The following is an 18,435-nucleotide window of genomic DNA, read 5'->3' on the forward strand; positions in this document are numbered from 1 at the left end:
ATTATAATTGATAACAGTAATAATAACCCAGCAGGAGAAGCAGAGCGACTGGAAAAGCTCCTTTTTCCAGCGGCCCACAAACATTTCAGCACAAAGTAAAACCCGTTCAGTCGGATCTGCTGCTCTACGGATCGCTACCAACGAAACCAGGAGTTTCTGTTCGACCACCGCGACACACAGAAGGGGCCCAGAGGATCGGCTGCATGTTTTCCTCTAAACCATTTTAATAGTTTTAGGAAGAATTAAAATGCCTTAAAACGACCAGTTAGTCACATCGGATGATTGTCTAATTTAAAAAGCAAGTTTAAACATTTCTGCTGTGAAGTATTTCATTGGTCTGGATGCAGACTTGAAATGTTTTTACGTAAAATTAGGCAAAAAAATCCAAATTAACCAAATAAAATCTGTTTCACTGAATGGATTTTCCTTTATTCAGTGGATTTCTGTAGAGCCAGCGCCCCCTGCTGGTCAGCTGCTGGTAGTGGAGGGAGTCAGGTTCAAACTGGAGCGATTCATCTTCAGAATATCAGCAGTTTAATTTCTGTTCTCAGTCGTTCTGCCTAAACTGGTTCCATGAGGGATTCAAACATTCCAGTAGAAACCAGCCGTGGGCAGGTCCTCCTCTGATATGATTATCTAAACAACATTCTTTAAGAAAAGACAAATATGTGCATCATCATCAGTATAAAAATGACCACATTAAAATATGAAGCTGAGCTACGCCAGATTCCTGGATCGCCGGCCAGTTGAGGATCAAATGGAACCACTTCAGTCGTTCGCCTTCAGGGAGAGAAGTGATCAAACCCCTTTTTCAGATTTTACAAACATTTTATAAAATAGAAATTACAAAATGAAAACATTAGATGGTGCAGAAACGCATACGTGCAAAAAAAAAACAAGACAGGAAAGGAGATGAAACATTTGGATGAAGACAGAAAATGAGCCTGAAAAAGGAAAGGTCCAAAAAGACGACTATATACAGCGCTTTGTACAGCCGGACCGGACCGGGCCTCCATAGTCGGGTCAGAACCGATGGCAACAAATAAATAGCAAACAAAAACGCGTTGCTCTGCTGGCCGACTCCATCCGATATGTACAGGAGCTTGGAGCAGAACATGGCCGGATAGACGAGGTTCGGTTTTGGCAACACGTCCAAACAGAACCAGCAGAGGTCAGAGTGGATCAGTGACGGGCCACAGGTTCCAGGGTTAGTGGTTCTGTTCTTCCATCCGGATTAAAAACTAGAAAACGACGGAGCGCCTCCCTCCTGGAAAAATGAGTCTTAAAAAAAAAAAAAAAAAAGCTTGGTTCTGGTCCGTTCAGGAATCTGATCGAGTCCTTTTCTGGTTCCTGTGTAGCGCTGCATCCTGTTAACGCGTAATGTGGTTTTGCGTCGGTACAAAAGTCTAGGACTTTTGACCCAAGTGGCCTGATCTCAGTTTCTTCCTGTCCAGCCTTTTAACGTTGCGGTGCGTTCAGGTGCAGTAGTACATAAATAATCTTTTTAAACGATCCACCTGCTGATCAGAACCTCTGGAGAAACAAAGATAAATCAGTCAAACGTCCTTCGAAAACACCATTTAATGTCTTTCCTCATGAGTTTTGATTAAAAGTCCAGGAACCAGAACCACGGAACCTTAAACGGCCCAGAGATGGATTTACCCCTCCTTACCGAGGGGTAAGGAGCTGATGGGACGGTGTGACGTTGGGTCAGAACCAGTGGGGAAACTGATCTGGACTGAGCTTTCCCGAGGAGGAGGGTATATGAAACCGTTTCAGGCAAAAGGACGGAGGAGGGGGAACTCAAAGTTTGGAGAGGAAGAGGAGGGATGAGGTCCGTTGATGAAGATAAGAAACCTTCCGGCGCTGAGGTTCTGGATCACCAGGCCTCCGTGTAGCGGACATCAACGTCCTTCAGGTTGGGCAGTTTGGCCTGCAGGGAGACGGGAGAAAGAGTTCATCATTATCATCGTCACTCAGGACCAAAGCTGACGTGGCTCAGAGTGATGAGGATGATCAGCCGTCAGTTCCTCTGGTCTGCAGAGCAGCAGCTGCTTAAAGCTTCCAGAGAAGAGCTTCTACACAAAATAACAGCTGTTGGTTCATTTCAGGTCTGATCAGTCGGAGGACGGCAATCGGATCAGAACCAGATCCAGTGTTCAGCATACCCTACGTAATACGCATTAAATAGGGTTAACTCCGTCTCCGCTCTCCTTACATCCAAGCACGCCGTTTTATTTTGCGGTTTAGTCCGTTTTTTTGTTGTAGTTTTTGCATAAAATGACAAAAAAAAATAATTTACTAGGTTCGTCACACACATTAGGTTTAAAAACAAACATTGCATGTCAGTTAGATGAGGATCTTTTTAAAGAATAATCAACATTTTTTCATAGAAAATTAAATATTTATAGGGAGAGGATTCTACAACCCAGTTGAAAGGATATGAGATTTATTTGTTTTTAATTTGTTAAATACAAGCAACATGCGGATCATTTTATTTTTATTTATTTTTACAGCACATGAAGAACTACGGAAATTATTTCCAGATTACATATAAATAGCTAATCAATTCTTTAGGGGTAGAGGAATGACTTTGGGGTTAGGATTAGGATTCACTCTAATAACGATCATGCGCATAGACGCAGATTACATTGAAAAAACGATCTAGAAATAAGTAAAAAATTCTTAAATGAAGTGTATTTCCCCTTAATTTGAGTAGGTAAATGAGAGTGCCAATGGAATGAGTATTTTTACTCTTAAAATAAGATAATTAGGTAACATGTACTTGATATAAGACAATGCAATTGTGTTTTCTTATTTTAAGTGTAAATTGTCTTGTTCTTTTGGCAAAATGTCTCTTTTACCTCCTTAATCCAAGAACACATTCAATTATTTTAAGAAAAAAATGACTTTAGACTAGATAAAAACATTTTCCAGCGTACTAAGGGTATGCTGGCCTGATGGGGTATGCTGAGGTGACAGAGAAAAGCTGCGTCTGTTACTGCGATCAAAATCGGGGCTATAAGCCGTTACCTTCAGGTCCTCGTAGGTGTCTGCCGTCAGCTTGGTGCTGTTCATGTTCAGGCTGCACAGACTCTTCATGGCTGAAAGACAAAGAGCAGCAGCGTCAGCGGAACCGCTCCACCAGAACCGGGTTCCTTGCTGTGCGTCTCTTACAGCTCAGCGCCAGCAGACCGGCGTCCGTCACCGGAGTCTCACACAGGTTCAGGACCTGGAGGCAGGCCAGGTGCTCTGATAGCAGCCGCAGCCCCGCGTCCCCGAACTGTAAAGAGCACACAGAGCACAGATGAGTCCTCCACGCTCCACCCTGCCCCCACCTGTTGCTGACATCCTCCCGCTCACCTGAGTGGACCAGAGGTTGAGCTGTTTGAGCGACGGCAGCTTGATGAGCTGCTCGGCACAGGCACTGGTGACGTTGGTAAAGGCCAGGCTCAAGTTCTCCAAGTTCCCAAAGGAGCCTGAACTCAGCAGGCGGGCCAGATCCGCGTCCTGCAGCACAGAGGAGATCGTGAAAACTGTTAGCGGCCGTCTGTGAGTCAGGAAGGAATATCTAAAGGGGAACTCACCGTGGACTTGGATGGCAGAGTCAACCGTGTCGGACCTCCTTTCCTTTGCTGGGGGGAAAACGGTGGTTGATTTAAATCTTTTATAGATTTGATTTAAAAAAAATGCAAACTTTGGTCATGAGAGTTAAACAGAAAAAACAGCATTTATTTCAGCTCAGTTTTGTTTTTACGGTATTTAGGAATCAGGGATCTTGTAAAGATGCGGCGTCTGTAACGGAACAAAGACCCCTCTGACCCGATTTGCTGCAGAGACTCACCAGCTCTTTGAGCTCCCGCTGGCGGTCGCAGAGCTGCTCATACATGCGGAAGCCCACCTGCGTGCTCTGCAGGGTGGAGATGATCTGCAGCTGCGTGTCTTTGTTCTCGATGATGTTGTACTCCAGCATCAGACACAGGATCTGAAAACAGGAGCAGAGAATCGGACCAGAGTCAACATACCTGAGTCCAGCAATTAATTTAGGTGTCAGAGCAGAGCCATCTAAAAGGTGAAGGACACCAGGCATCCAGCACCAGATTCAGGAAGGATTGTTTAGTCTAACGAGGTGCAACAGCCACCTGCTGACCTCCAGAGCCATCCTTAGGAAATTAGAACAGTAGGAAATGATAACCATGCAGATAATTGTCTCACCTCGACCATGGTCTGGTTCCCTCGCAGCGCCAGCAGCATGCAGGGACCCAGCTTGTTCTCTGCCAGAGAGAGGAGGAACTTCTTGGTTTTATAACAGGACCCCATCAAGATATGAACCTGAAGGAGAGAGAGAGACCACGGCCCGTTACATCTGCAGCTCGCTACACCTCCTTACCAACATGAAAATGGTGCCAGAAGCTCAAAGATCAGCATCAAGACATTTTATACATCTAGACATAAAGATATAGTTACTACTTCAACCAGATGGGGAACAGCTGACCTCCAGTGAGAGGATGTCTGCGGGTGCTTATATGCCAAACCAGAACCTCACTTTTATGAAATGTAGGACTTTGTTTTTTTTTTTATAAGCTTTATACCGCTATGATCTTCCTGAAATTCTTTTGTCTTATCTTTAATCATTTTTAGCTGCTCTTCAATGCAAAAGTGGCGTTAGCAACCTCAGCAGGTGGTTGTGATTGGTTTACCATCGTTTCCCAGTCTCTGATACAGTTGGTAAAACGTTATAACAGCTGCAACGCTTACTGACCGCCTGCAGGGGAGTCCCTGATTGGTGGATTGGAGACAGCAAAACATTCTAATGTTAGCATGGTGGGCTAATTTTAGCATGGTGATAAGCAGGATACTGTTAGCATGGTGGGCTAATGTTAGCATGGTGATAAGCAGGATACTGTTAGCATGGTGGGCTAATGTTAGCATGGTGATAAGCAGGATACTGTTAGCATGGTGGGCTAATGATAGCAGGGTGATAAGCAGGATACTGTTAGCATGGTGGGCTAATTATAGCATGGTGATAAGCAGGATACTGTTGGCATGGTGGGCTAATGTTAGCATGGTGATAAGCAGGATACTGTTAGCAAAGTGGGCTAATGTTAGCATGGTGATAAGCAGGATACTGTTAGCATGGTGGGCTAATGTTAGCATGGTGATAAGTAGGATACTGTTAGCATGGTGATAAGAAGGATACTGTTAGCATGGTGGGCTAATTATAGCATGGTGATAAGCAGGATACTGTTGGCATGGTGGGCTAATGTTAGCATGGTGATAAGCAGGATACTGTTAGCAAAGTGGGCTAATGTTAGCATGGTGATAAGCAGGATACTGTTAGCATGGTGGGCTAATGTTAGCATGGTGATAAGTAGGATACTGTTAGCATGGTGATAAGCAGGATACTGTTAGCAAAGTGGGCTAATGTTAGCATGGTGATAAGCAGGATACTGTTAGCATGGTGGGCTAATGTTAGCATGGTGATAAGCAGGATACTGTTGGCATGGTGGGCTAATGTTAGTATGGTGATAAGCAGGATACTGTTAGCATGGTGGGCTAATGTTAGCATGGCGATAAGTAGGATACTGTTAGCATGGTGATAAGAAGGATAATGCTAGCATGGTGGGCTAATATTAGCGTGGTGATTGCCATTGATGATCTCACCATGCTGGCAAACAGCTCGCCGTCATCATCACAGGCCACGCCCCCAGGACTGTAGAGCTGGAACCAGCCGTCCTTCCCGGAGCGCACACTGAGCAGGCAGGAGTGGACCTGAGGGCCACAGAGAGGCGCTGATCACATCATCTCCACTCAGACGCCTACAAACAGGCAGAGCGAGTCACTCACCTCCTGCCTCGGGTCCTCAGCAAATCTCTGGATGACATATTTCAGCTCCCTGTTAAGGCAAAGACACAAACCTCAGGCTATGCTGGATTGGGACAAACGGGGACAGACGGGAATGGAACAGATACCTACTTGGTGAATTTAGCGTGTGCCAGAGCTCTGCAGGAGAAAACAGACAGATGTGAGGAACAGCAAACTTTGGAACCTGCTGCTAAAACTTTCCGTCAGTGATGCTGGTGACACATTCAAACGTTTAAAAAGAGCAACAAGCTCGTTACATTTTCCATTTAATCATCTGGGAGCACAGCTCAGCTTTTAATTGTCCCCAGGAGGACATCAGTGAAGGCTTCTGTGTCCCTGCTTGTTTTCACAGTCTAAGCAGCACATTGGTCCAACCACATCACCTCAAACCTTTTGGGGTCTGGGCTTTGACTAGGCCATTGGAGCCCCTTCATTTTGCCGATCAGCCTGGACCTGGACCCTGCTCTGTGTTCGCATGATACGGTCCAGGTCCAGAGAGAGGATAACATCACACCCCACAGACTGAGCTGCTTCCTCTGCAGGTCAATGACCCTCCTACCAGGATGACTTGTTTATTTGCAGCGGCTGCACCACCTCTCCTAATGGCCCTGAAGCACAAACCGGGCCCCGGGGCCTAGCTGAGAAGCAGCTGCTTTGGAGTGATGTTCAGCTAATGAAGCTGTGGGAGGGCCAGCCAACAACAGAAGCTATCTGGGGACAGGAAGGCTGGGACCGCAGCTACCGACCCACGTCAGCAGCAGGGGGCCCCTCAGGGGCCACAACAAAAAGCAGGGAGGAGGTGAGGTCATCAGGTGTCAGAGGGGAACCACAGCAGATCAGAAAATAGCAGTTACGCCTCTGCTGCAATGGTCTAGTCCACGTCTTCAAGGTTTTCCAGGCTAAGGTCCCCCAAACTGATGGCGAGATGGAGCGGGGACCCCCTAATTATATATATTGTATGAAAGAGTGTTCTATCAAACTGATCCTATAGTCACTCTATTACAGATGGAGTAATGTAACAAAAGCAATTTCACCCTGGGATTATTAAAGTATTTCTGATTTTAATTCCTTGTTGATGGGTCAGGTGTTGTGAATGAAACGGTCGTGGACCTCCTGTTGAATACCTCCATTCTAGTAAAAGCCCAGACCTCTATGGGTCACACCTGCTGCTGATGTGCAGGAACATCTCTGCAAACGGACAGCAGAGTGGACCGCCAGCATAGTTTCTGAAGGGCTTCTACAGGGCCTGTAGCCTTTGACGTGCTGCTGCTCTATAGCAGAGTTAGCTGCTAACTGAAGTCACTGCTTTAGCTGCTCCTTTGAGGCTCAAAGCAGCCGCCTGCTGCTTCCATGCTGATATTAAACTGCTGCCTGTTGGCTTGGCTGAATGAGCAGGAAGTGAGGATGTGAAAACTCACTCTTTAGGGAAGGGGATGGGCTGCAGGAGGCTGGCCAGAGCCGGCCTCCAGTCATCGTAGTCCGACCTGAAAGGAAAGCAAGAAATCAGTGAGGAGCAGCCAAGGTGCAACATGGGCGCAGCGGCGCTAATGTAACATAGAAAGGACTAATAGTCTGTAGGTCAACGCCCCACCCTGCACCTCTAATCAGCAGATCCCGCCTATTTTACCACACACAACAGTTGGCTGACAGCTTTTATGACCAAACCAGGTCCAAAGTTCCTTTAAGCTGCAGCTGGCGCCTGCAGGGACCGTCTTTCATTTCCTGATCTTATCCCATATCTAGAGAAGAGTCTCTTTACACCAGTTGGAGGTTGCTGCTTCTGCATCTCCAAACACAAAACTGAGATCAGTTTGATTTTATTTATTAATGAATGTTGTATTTCTTCAGTGTGTTTATGACACGTCTCAGACATACAATAAGCTGAGAATAAATAAACATCCCAAGAAGAAGAAATGTCTGCAGAGTGGTTTCTTTACCACCATATCTGGACAATCAGCTTTTGCATTTGTGCCACCAGAACCATCCGGATCATAGATTACTTTTTTCCCTTGTTAAATAAAATTTATAAATCTTCTTGAGGTAACACATTTAAACAGTTAATAACGACTTTCCTGAGAGTATAAATTCAGTTTCATCACTCGTCTCTCTGTGAATTGCGATCCTCTCCGACTTCCAGTGGTTGATTTTTCAGATTTGGAAATAATTGTATCAATTCAGGGTTTGTACGGGAATGAGTAACTCTAATGTAATGCTCTTAGAAATTATTTTAATGCCATCAACAACTACCCATGACTCTCGTATATAAGAGTCACATATATATATATACATAAATAAATCTGTCGACAGGCTGCAGCCAGGTCCAGACTTTCTCGTTTTCCAGCCAATTTTGTTGAAATTTGCATTTTCCTCATTCTCTAGCTATTTCTCTACCTCAAGCTTCTTTTCCAAACCTATGCCTTTACGGTCAACCAGAAGCAGTTCCGCGCAAATATCCATCCATCCATTTCCCGTCATTGAAGCGGGGTCAGGAGGGATGGTGGTGCCTATCTCCAGCTGTCTACAGGTGAGAGGCGGGGTCACCCTGGACAGGTCGGCAGTTCATCACAGGGCTACATGGAGGCAAATGAGACAAACCATTGACTCTCACACCTAAGAAGACTTTAGAGAAGCCAATTAACCTAACAGTCATTTTTTTGGTCTTTGGGAGGAAGCGGGAGTACCCAGAGAGAACCCACGCATGCTTAGGGAGAACATGCAAATTCCATGTTCTCCCGCATGGTACCCACTGCGCCTTGTAAAACATTTTTCTTTTTTTGTTGTTTTTTAAATAAAGCATTATAAATGTCACAATAATTGCATTTAATTAATTTTAATACCAATTGAGGCCTTTATTTAAAAAATAATAATTTAATGACTTAACTATTTTCACTGACCCACGGAAATCCTGTAATTAATGTTTGTTTTTCATGCTTTTTAGTTCATAATCTAAGGAAATAAAATACAGATAAACACTGAACATATTTAGCCAGACTGCTCTGAAAACAACTGATGATGACAGAAAAGCAATTTTACAATCAGAATATAAATATCTCTGAAGAGTTATTTTTATACAAAGTAGTTTAGCATCTTTGACGGCAGGATAGAAATGGGTACTTTTAGTAGCGTAATGACAGTAGAGGAGCCGATGGTGATCATAGGACAGCACCGTCTGAGCGTGTGGGCGACTCCCCCTGGTGGTCTGGAGGGTTTCTGTTTGCAGCCGGTTTTAGCTTTTCTCATCTGGGTCTGGTTTATGTCTCTGCAGCAGGTTGTTCTCTGTTTATTTTTGTGTCTTTTGCTTCATGCATGTATTTGCAGCGCGTCTGCTCCTGTCTGCATCATAGATGTCAGAGGTTGGAGGTCTGGGCGCGCTCGCTCTGCACTCTGATTTATTCCTTTCTGAGGATTACCGATAATCTGTAAAGAGCTGAATAGGAAGTTTTTGACTTTTGACGGAGCTGAACCATTTTTCCTGCTTTGTGATATAAATTTGAATAAAACCCACTCAATGCAGGAGAAAATGAAAAGTCATAATTTCATTTAATTAAAGGGCTTCATTCTGAAACAAGCTTTGAAGCGATAAACATTACTGTGTGAACTTACAGCATCTTGAGGATGAGCGCGAAGCAGCCGAGCACCCGGTCCGCCTGCGCCGGCAGCTGGATGGACAGGGTGTTAACAGCCGGGCTGACCAGCAGACAGTCGATGAGGTTGGGCTCGCTGTCGCCCCTTGCAGGCCCGCCCTTCCGTTTGGCATTGGTCGTGTTGTTGTTACGCTCCAGCTCCACCAGGATCTCGCTAGAGTTGACAGTGGAGGGAGGAGGGGAGGAGACGGGGATGGACGGGGTGGATGGAGACGGCTCGGGGGGGCTGGGGGAGCCGGACGGCAGGATGGTGGCGGGGGGCGGAGTCGGGGGTTCTGGCCGCAGCAGGCGGAGCGGCAGCGGCGGCTTGCGGTCGTTCTGCTGCTGGCAGCCGTTCCTGATCTCCTTCAGGCTGGGGGAGTTGTCTCTGCTGCAGGGGGGACAAACATCAGAGGGAGACGTGAAGGGAGAGAAGGCGTGATGGTTGCTATGGATACAAGAGCTGCGGGAGCACAGAGGCTCTGGGGTCGGAGCTAACGAGGCCCCGAAGGAAACTACCAGAACATCCAAACATGGATTCCTGGAAAGGGCTTTCATCTGACAGTTCTTGCCTAAAGTTTTCACACCCCAAACATCAGCTGTTGTTTTCCCTCTGAGCAGAGAAGGCTGCTTCTGCTCCGAACTTTGACTAGGCCATTTCAACACCTTCCTGTGCTGCGTTTTCTATACGGATCATGACTGTCGGATCAGACAGCCTCTTTTAACAGGAAATTAAACGTTTGACTACCAAAATAAAACGACTGCTGGCAGCAGGGCTTTCTCCTCAGTAGTTGCTATAATTGTTGGTGTGTTTCTATGCAATGCAGCAAATCAGCTTAGAGCTATAAAGGCTCTGATGAACGATGTGATTATGGGATGCCTTCCTGCTAGCAACTGGAAATGACAGTTTCTCCCTTTTCCTGTTGGATGTGGAAACGAGGAGCAACAGCGTTCGTCTGATCAATGGCGGCATGGAGGCAAAGACCCCACAAGGTCAGAGTGATCGCAGCTGGAAACATAGATGATTAACGGAAAAATGGAGCAGGAGGAGACTGACCTGTTGATGAACTCCTCATAGCAGGAGTAGATGGCAGCCAGGCAGACGGCCACAAGGTTGGGGAGCACCCGTGGGTGGGGGCACTGCCCCGTGGGGCCATGCATGCTGCAACACAGGAGGAGGTGGAGGTTAGCCCGAGGCGCTGAGCTTCTCACCTACAGACTCAGAGGAACCCGCTCACCTGTGGATGAACTTCTGAACCACCTCCATGCCTCCGTTCAGCTCGTTCAGAGCCAGGATGTACTCCTGGGTGAAGAGGCGCAGCCGAGGACACTTCCCAAAGTCCTGCAGAGAGGACAGAGGACAGGACACTGAGGACAACCTGGAGGAACCCAAGAGGAACCGCTCCAGCAGCAGCTAACGGGTCAGAACAGAACCAGAGAACAACGCAGACATGGAGCCATGGCCATTCTCTGCTTGGTCTGAGACAAGGAACAGGTTCTGTTCTACTGGACCTGGGGACCTGGAGGATCAGGCCCTGTTCTACTGGACCTGGAGGATCAGGATCTGTTCTACTGGACCTGGGGACCTAGAGGATCAGGCCCTGTTCTACTGGACCTGGAGGATCAGGATCTGTTCTACTGGACCTGGGGACCTAGAGGATCAGGATCTGTTCTACTGGACCTGGGGACCTGGAGGATCAGGCCCTGTTCTACTGGACCTGGAGGATCAAGATCTGTTCTACTGGACCTGGGGACCTAGAGGATCAGGATCTGTTCTACTGGACCTGGGGACCTGGAGGATCAGGCCCTGTTCTACTGGACCTGGAGGATCAGGATCTGTTCTACTGGACCTGGGGACCTAGAGGATCAGGATCTGTTCTACTGGACCTGGGGACCTGGAGGATCAGGCCCTGTTCTACTGGACCTGGAGGATCAGGATCTGTTCTACTGGACCTGGGGACCTAGAGGATCAGGATCTGTTCTACTGGACCTGGGGACCTGGAGGAACAGGATCTGTTCTACTGGACCTGGGGACCTGGAGGATCAGGCTCTGTTCCCTGGGGACCCAGAGGATCAGGCTCTGTTCTACTGGACCTGGGGACCTGGAGGATCAGGATCTGTTCTACTGGACCTGGGGACCTGGAGGATCAGGCTCTGTTCTACTGGACCTGGAGGATCAGGCTCTGTTCTACTGGACCTGGGGACCTGGAGGATCAGGCTCTGTTCTACTGGACCTGGGGACCTGGAGGATCAGGCTCTGTTCTACTGGACCTGGGGACCTGGAGGATCAGGCTCTGTTCTACTGGACCTGGGGACCTACAGGATTAGGCTCTGTTCGACTGGACCTGGGGACCTAGAGGATTAGGCTCTGTTCGACTGGACCTGGGGACCTGGGGGATCAGGCTGTGTTCTACTGGACCTGGGGACCTGGAGGAACAGGCTCTGTTCTACTGGACCTGGGGACCTGGAGGAACAGGCTCTGTTCTACTGGACCTGGGGACCTGGAGGATCAGGCTCTGTTCTACTGGACCTGGAGGATTAGGCTCTGTTCGACTGGACCTGGGGACCTGGAGGAACAGGCTCTGTTCTACTGGACCTGGGGACCTAGAGGATTAGGCTCTGTTCGACTGGACCTGGGGACCTGGAGGATCAGGCTGTGTTCTACTGGACCTGGGGACCTGGAGGAACAGGCTCTGTTCTACTGGACCTGGGGACCTGGAGGATCAGGCTCTGTTCTACTGGACCTGGGGACCTGGAGGAACAGGCTCTGTTCTACTGGACCTGGGGACCTGGAGGAACAGGCTCTGTTCGACTGGACCTGGGGACCTGGAGGAACAGGCTCTGTTCGACTGGACCTGGGGACCTGGAGGATCAGGCTCTGTTCTACTGGACCTGGGGACCTGGAGGAACAGGCTCTGTTCTACTGGACCTGGGGACCTGGAGGAACAGGCTCTGTTCTACTGGACCTGGGGACCTGGAGGATCAGGCTCTGTTCTACTGGACCTGGGGACCTGGAGGAACAGGCTCTGTTCTACTGGACCTGGGGACCTGGAGGATCAGGCTCTGTTCTACTGGACCTGGGGACCTGGAGGAACAGGCTCTGTTCTACTGGACCTGGGGACCTAGAGGATTAGGCTCTGTTCTACTGGACAAAGGTCCAGCTTTGACCTTTGACCCTGCCAGACTAGGCAGCTGAAAAGAACCGAATAATCAAACAGGAAGAAGGTTCTTCAGGGGCCTATTCAGAGGAACAACCAGCTGGACAGGAACCAGAACCATTTGAAGGTTTTCAGCTTCCCTGACGAGTTCTGACCCAGAGTTGTGGAAGTTGTGCGAGTGTTTGGACCTCGGAGTCGCTGAACAGTTCTGGTGCGGTCCATTTCTCACCATGTTGTGTTTGAGGATTCTTTGGACCACAGGAGTGAAGACCTCAATCACCACCTTGGACCGCGGCCGCTCCCGACAGTGCTGCAACGACAGCAAAGGCGTCAAAAACCTGCGACCCGACTCAGACGGGCCGCACCGGGTTTCTGCCGCTCAGCTCACCTTACAGAAGAACTCACACAGGTCGGGGGGGGGATGGTTGTTTTCCAGAAGAGGAGCGATCGCCTTCAAAGGAGCACAAAGAAACCCAGAACTCAGAACCAGAGTGGCACAAAAACCTGCATCAACGGCGGTAAAAACTGGGAACCCAAACTCACCACAATGATGTTCTCGTGGTCCTGAGCGCTCAGGTTGGAGTTCTGCAGACAGAACCAGAAACAAAGACTGTCAGTGGAGAAAGCGCAGCAGAACCGGCTCAATGAGTCCCAGAACCAGTCCAGGCATTAAAAAAAAATAAAAAATAAATGGCTTCCTTTCAGCTTCAGGTCAGTCTGCTAAAAATTCAGAACTGAAGCGTGACATTCAAACGGAACCCCCCGTATCCCTGTTCGTATTTCTATGGACACGTCCACAGGTGCACGTGTCCGTGGGTGCGTGTCTGCATGTGCAGCCCACAGCAGGAAATGACCAACCTCTGCCAGCAGCGTGGAGATGATGTGCAGCGGGGCCTGGTGGATGGACTCGTCCTGCAGAGGAGACGTCAGAGCCATGTCCACCAGCGCTCGGATCTCCTTCAGCACCACATCCCAGCGACTCGGGTTGTTCAGGACTTTCCGGTACTTGTAGATCTTTTTCTGCAGGCGAGACGTTCGATCAGACCGGGTTTGCTTCTGTAAGGTCAGCCTGTCCTGATGTGCTTCTAACTAGTTTGGACTTTAGATGCGGTTTACATGGAGGATGTTTCAGAACCTTCTAGTCTGAGAAGACTAGAAGAACCTTATTTCTTCCGGTTGAAATGGCTGCATGAGGAGCTGTGGGTTCAACATTATCTGATAATGAAAGGATAGATTTCCTTCTGTTTCAAACTTCTGACTCTGTGAGTCATTTCTCGTGCCGCTGTCAGGCTGCAGCTCTGTGTGTGGACAGGTCTGCAGGTCGGATCCGAGATAAAAGGAAACCTGAACGAGTCACCAAAAGGAACATGATGTAGATAAACCAAGAGCTCACCTTCCACTGCAGGGAGTGAAACCACTGGTCCCTCAGGTAGCCGTTAGCAGCCTGCGGCAACAAGAAGACAGAGCAGCTTCTTAGTCGGGTCCAAACAAACAGGCTAACAAAAACGATTCACTCCTCATTAAAGATGAACAAGTGACTCGAACAAGGTTTTATACTCGACACCATGGCTTCCAGACCAGTTAACCCAGTACTGGAGCGACGCGCTGCGACTGGTTTAGCATCTCTAACATTCACTTCTATTCCCTTCTGAGTGTTTTTGAAAAGCCTGATGTTTGTGGTTTTTCAGTTCTGTCCAGACTCTGATCTTATTCTCCTTTATGTGAATCTGCATCCTGCTTAGATCCTCACTGCCATGTTTCTATTCTATTCTGTTCTATGTGCTGGTTAAAAAGCTCCGCCCACAGCGACACTAAACCACCATGAGGTCTATGTTGGTTTCCTCTCTGAGGTCCATCAGTAGGTGAAGGGAAGGACGGTTCATCATGGTTCTCATGTGGGACTCACCTGAAGCAGGATGGTGCCTCCAGGGATGCTGAGCTGGACGCAGTACTTGGGAGCGTTGTCCCAGGAGAGCAGCTGCAGGTCCTCTATGGAGCTGTAGGACAGAGAGGTCTCCATGTATCCGGTGGGCTGCAGACGAGGAGAACGGAGGAGAACGTCAGCGTGATTACAGAACATGAGGGGAGGAGAGGCTTTTATTGTGAAGGGGCGAAATGGACCGATTCCCACAAGTTATGGGATGGAGGAAGGAGAGTCTGAGGAGGAACATCTGTGTAACCATGGTAACCATGGAAGGAGGTCGACACAAAGCACCCTGCTTCAGCAGATGTTAGCAGTTAGCTCAAGAGCTAAGCACAGAGAACCTTCAGAGGAACCACAGACTGAGAACCTTTAGAGGAACCACAGACTGAGAACCTTCAGAGGAACCACAGACTGAGAACCTTCAGAGGAACCACGGGCTGGGAACCTTCAGAGGAACCACGGGCTGGGAACCTTCAGAGGAACCACGGGCTGGGAACCTTCAGAGGAACAATAGACTGAGAACCTTCAGAGGAACAATAAACTGAGAACCTTCAGAGAAACAATAGACTGAGAACCTTCAGAGGAACAATAGACTGAGAACCTTCAGAGGAACAATAGACTGAGAACCTTCAGAGGAACAATAGACTGAGAACCTTCAGAGGAACAATAGACTGAGAACCTTCAGAGGAACAATAGACTGAGAACCTTCAGAGGAACAATAGACTGAGAACCTTCAGAGGAACAATAAACTGAGAACCTTCAGAGGAACAATAAACTGAGAACCTTCAGAGGAACAATAAACTGAGAACCTTCAGAGGAACAATAAACTGAGAACCTTCAGAGGAACAATAGACTGAGAACCTTCAGAGGAACAATAGACTGAGAACCTTCAGAGGAACAATAGACTGAGAACCTTCAGAGGAACAATAAACTGAGAACCTTCAGAGGAACAATAAACTGAGAACCTTCAGAGGAACAATAAACTGAGAACCTTCAGAGGAACAATAGACTGAGAACCTTCAGAGGAACAATAAACTGAGAACCTTCAGATGAACAATAGACTGAGAACCTTCAGAGGAACAATAAACTGAGAACCTTCAGAGGAACAATAAACTGAGAACCTTCAGAGGAACAATAAACTGAGAACCTTCAGAGGAACAATAGACTGAGAACCTTCAGAGGAACAATAAAGTGAGAACCTTCAGAGGAACAATAAACTGAGAACCTTCAGAGGAACAATAAACTGAGAACCTTCAGAGGAACAATAGACTGAGAACCTTCAGAGGAACCACGGACTGAGAACTAGGGGTGTAAATCACATCCATCATGGCGATTCGATTCAGTATCGATTTCCTGACCCAACGATTCGATTATTTTCGATACTCAAGAATACACCACGATTCGATTCGATTAATCGATTAATTTTTTATTATTATTATTATAATTTTTTTACACCTTACAGGGTAAACAAAGTTTCAAGTTTGAAATAAATCAATGAAAGCTGTAATATCATTATGCATTTTCTTTAGAAACAACAGCAAATAACAGAAGAAAAGTTGCATCAAAAAATACTGCAAAAATACTGCACAATATCAGTGTAATGAGTTCAATGCAATACCTCGGCTCCAGAGAAACTGTCCAACATATTTTTTTAGAATGTAATAAATATACTCAGGAAAGAGAGATGTTGTGTAGAGAGTTAGACAGGAATAAAAATAAACTAGATATAAGGGTATTGTTTCAAAGGTCATCTGGGGATGTAGTTTTTGGTAGTATTTTTAATTTTCTAAGAAGAACGGGTATTTTAGGGAGAATATAATAGTTTGTCTGGTCCATACTCCATTCTGGAAGGTGGCGGTAATGCACCTATAAGTTGTTTGCCAACCGCCATTAAAAAAAAGAAGAAGAAGAAGGCTCCAGAGTGTTGACGTCACCGCCCCCTTGAGAGACGCTCCGCTGCACCTCTCCCAGATTGTAGCTGACCGCAAACAGTGCACCAGACAGGAGGCCGGCTTGTTTTGTTTTTATGACCGAAATTGCGGAAAACAACTCGTGAAGTTTGACCCGCTAGAAGAGCAAGGTGCGCGAGAACGCTGGGACCCTTTTTCCACCTGGATCTCCGCTCTTTTTGCCCCATTGTCCCTCCGTCGTCGGACTAAACTCGCCCCCACTTCCTCATCGCCTCGGCCGTATGTAGACCCACAGCGTGTAGCCCAGACCACGCTTCAATACTGAGCATAATTTAAAAATGTCTGTGTGAAGCTTGCTGCAACACACTGCTGTGAGAGTATAACCAGGAAGCGCGGTAGGAGGGCAAAATAGGTTTAGCGGCACCGCAGCACAGGAGGGAGAATACGTCCAGGAGCAAATGGATAAAAATAGACCGGAGGAAAAAAAAAAACATGAATCGATTATCTTGCGGACGTGTCGATGCATCGGATCGTCGGCTTTTGGATCGATGTATCGATACAAAACGATTATTATTTACACCCCTACTGAGAACCTTCAGAGGAACAATAAACTGAGAACCTTCAGAGGAACAATAGACTGAGAACCTTCAGAGGAACAATAAACTGAGAACCTTCAGAGGAACAATAAACTGAGAACCTTCAGAGGAACAATAAACTGAGAACCTTCAGAGGAACAATAGACTGAGAACCTTCAGAGAAACCACACACCTAGAGACTTCAGAGGAGCGACAGGCTGATTTTCCGTTCTTACATCAAACATTTTAGCAAAGAATAAGTTGGGCTTTTATTATGAAAGGCATCCATCACTTTTATTGTGACATTCCAGTCATTGAGTTCACAGGAGCCTCTCCTGCTGGATGAGCAGCAAACCTTCTAACCTGCAGCCGGCCCGAAGGTACTGCTTCTTGTTCTCAGAACTAGAACAGTGCTCTGCCACTACCCTAGGTTGCCATAGTAACTCCTTGTGCTCACTGCCTTTCCTCTTCATCATAAAGGACAGACGAAGGAGACTCCTGCTCCTCTGCTGGGTTGCCATGGAAACCAGAAGATGGAGACGCAGGAAATAAACCGTGATGAAGAAAGAAAAGAGGCTGTGAAGCTGCTGCAGGAGGAGGACGTGGCATTTGGCCCGGTTCTACGCTGATCTGGGTCCAAAAAAAATATGGGACCTTTCCAAGGAACCCTGACGCCGCTGGGAGCTGGAAATCCAGCCCTGGACGCCGACAAGTCCGTCTCCCGGTTGCCATAGCAACCCCCTCCTTTTCTGGACAGCGAAGAGACAGGGGTTGGCGACGCTCCGCCGGTCGAACAGAAACGGGAAACATTTACAACATCCGGTCAGGGAGAGAACTCGAACCGAGGACCCAAAAACCTGGACGGGACGGGGACAGTCAGTGGCTCTCTGCTTCATCTGCTCTTCCTCACTCGCACTGTAAGACTGAGTGTCCAGCCTGGGGGCCGTTTGTGGCCCTATTAATGATTTGTTTGGCCTCGGACCAAAAGTCAAAATGGACATTAGTTCAGGCCGGTCCAAGTCCATCCAGGAGGGCCGCCATCCTGCCGGTGTTACAGGTTCTCTGCTGCAGTTCAACAACTGCCTGCAATCAGCCATCAATGGAAATCAGAAAGCTCTAAAACCTGAGTACAGCTGCCCTCCTCGACTGGCTTTGTGCTAACCTTTATTTCAGGGGGAAGTTTTCAAAACAAGACAAAGCATTTCTCTCCCCCAAAAGAATAAACTTCTCCTAAAAGAATCCAATTCTCTTGTAATAAAGTGACTTTGTCATCTTTCAGATCTAGAAAAGATCCGTAAGTTTAACTTTACTCACTTTTTTAAACTCTTTACCGCTTTTGGCGCCAATAGCGCTCAAAGTCTGACCATCGAAGCTCCATGA

The 18,435-nt window shown here is 47.5% G+C and overlaps 1 protein-coding gene across 1 annotated transcript in view; it reads right to left on the bottom strand.

Annotated features, from left to right (window-relative positions):
* Positions 1 to 511: 511 nt before the first annotated feature.
* Positions 512 to 18,435, bottom strand: part of LOC119773285 (c-Maf inducing protein) — a 33,162-nt gene continuing 15,238 nt past the window's right edge. Inside the window, exons 2-21 of the mRNA XM_038270226.1 lie at positions 14,553 to 14,678; positions 14,040 to 14,090; positions 13,505 to 13,666; positions 13,190 to 13,231; positions 13,035 to 13,097; positions 12,876 to 12,956; positions 10,727 to 10,830; positions 10,546 to 10,650; positions 9,469 to 9,879; positions 7,284 to 7,349; positions 5,977 to 6,003; positions 5,848 to 5,896; positions 5,665 to 5,772; positions 4,216 to 4,332; positions 3,845 to 3,985; positions 3,588 to 3,635; positions 3,364 to 3,510; positions 3,178 to 3,283; positions 3,034 to 3,104; positions 512 to 1,933 (exon numbers count right to left, since the gene is read on the bottom strand). Coding sequence (XP_038126154.1) covers positions 1,880 to 1,933; positions 3,034 to 3,104; positions 3,178 to 3,283; positions 3,364 to 3,510; positions 3,588 to 3,635; positions 3,845 to 3,985; positions 4,216 to 4,332; positions 5,665 to 5,772; positions 5,848 to 5,896; positions 5,977 to 6,003; positions 7,284 to 7,349; positions 9,469 to 9,879; positions 10,546 to 10,650; positions 10,727 to 10,830; positions 12,876 to 12,956; positions 13,035 to 13,097; positions 13,190 to 13,231; positions 13,505 to 13,666; positions 14,040 to 14,090; positions 14,553 to 14,678 — 2,079 coding nt within the window. The 3' untranslated portion in view covers positions 512 to 1,879. The remainder of the gene's footprint in view (positions 1,934 to 3,033; positions 3,105 to 3,177; positions 3,284 to 3,363; positions 3,511 to 3,587; positions 3,636 to 3,844; positions 3,986 to 4,215; positions 4,333 to 5,664; positions 5,773 to 5,847; positions 5,897 to 5,976; positions 6,004 to 7,283; positions 7,350 to 9,468; positions 9,880 to 10,545; positions 10,651 to 10,726; positions 10,831 to 12,875; positions 12,957 to 13,034; positions 13,098 to 13,189; positions 13,232 to 13,504; positions 13,667 to 14,039; positions 14,091 to 14,552; positions 14,679 to 18,435) is intronic.

Source organism: Cyprinodon tularosa, unplaced genomic scaffold (genome assembly GCF_016077235.1).
Source record: "Cyprinodon tularosa strain WSP-4 unplaced genomic scaffold, ASM1607723v1 ctg756, whole genome shotgun sequence".
In the NCBI taxonomy this organism is placed as follows: Eukaryota; Metazoa; Chordata; class Actinopteri; order Cyprinodontiformes; family Cyprinodontidae; genus Cyprinodon; species Cyprinodon tularosa.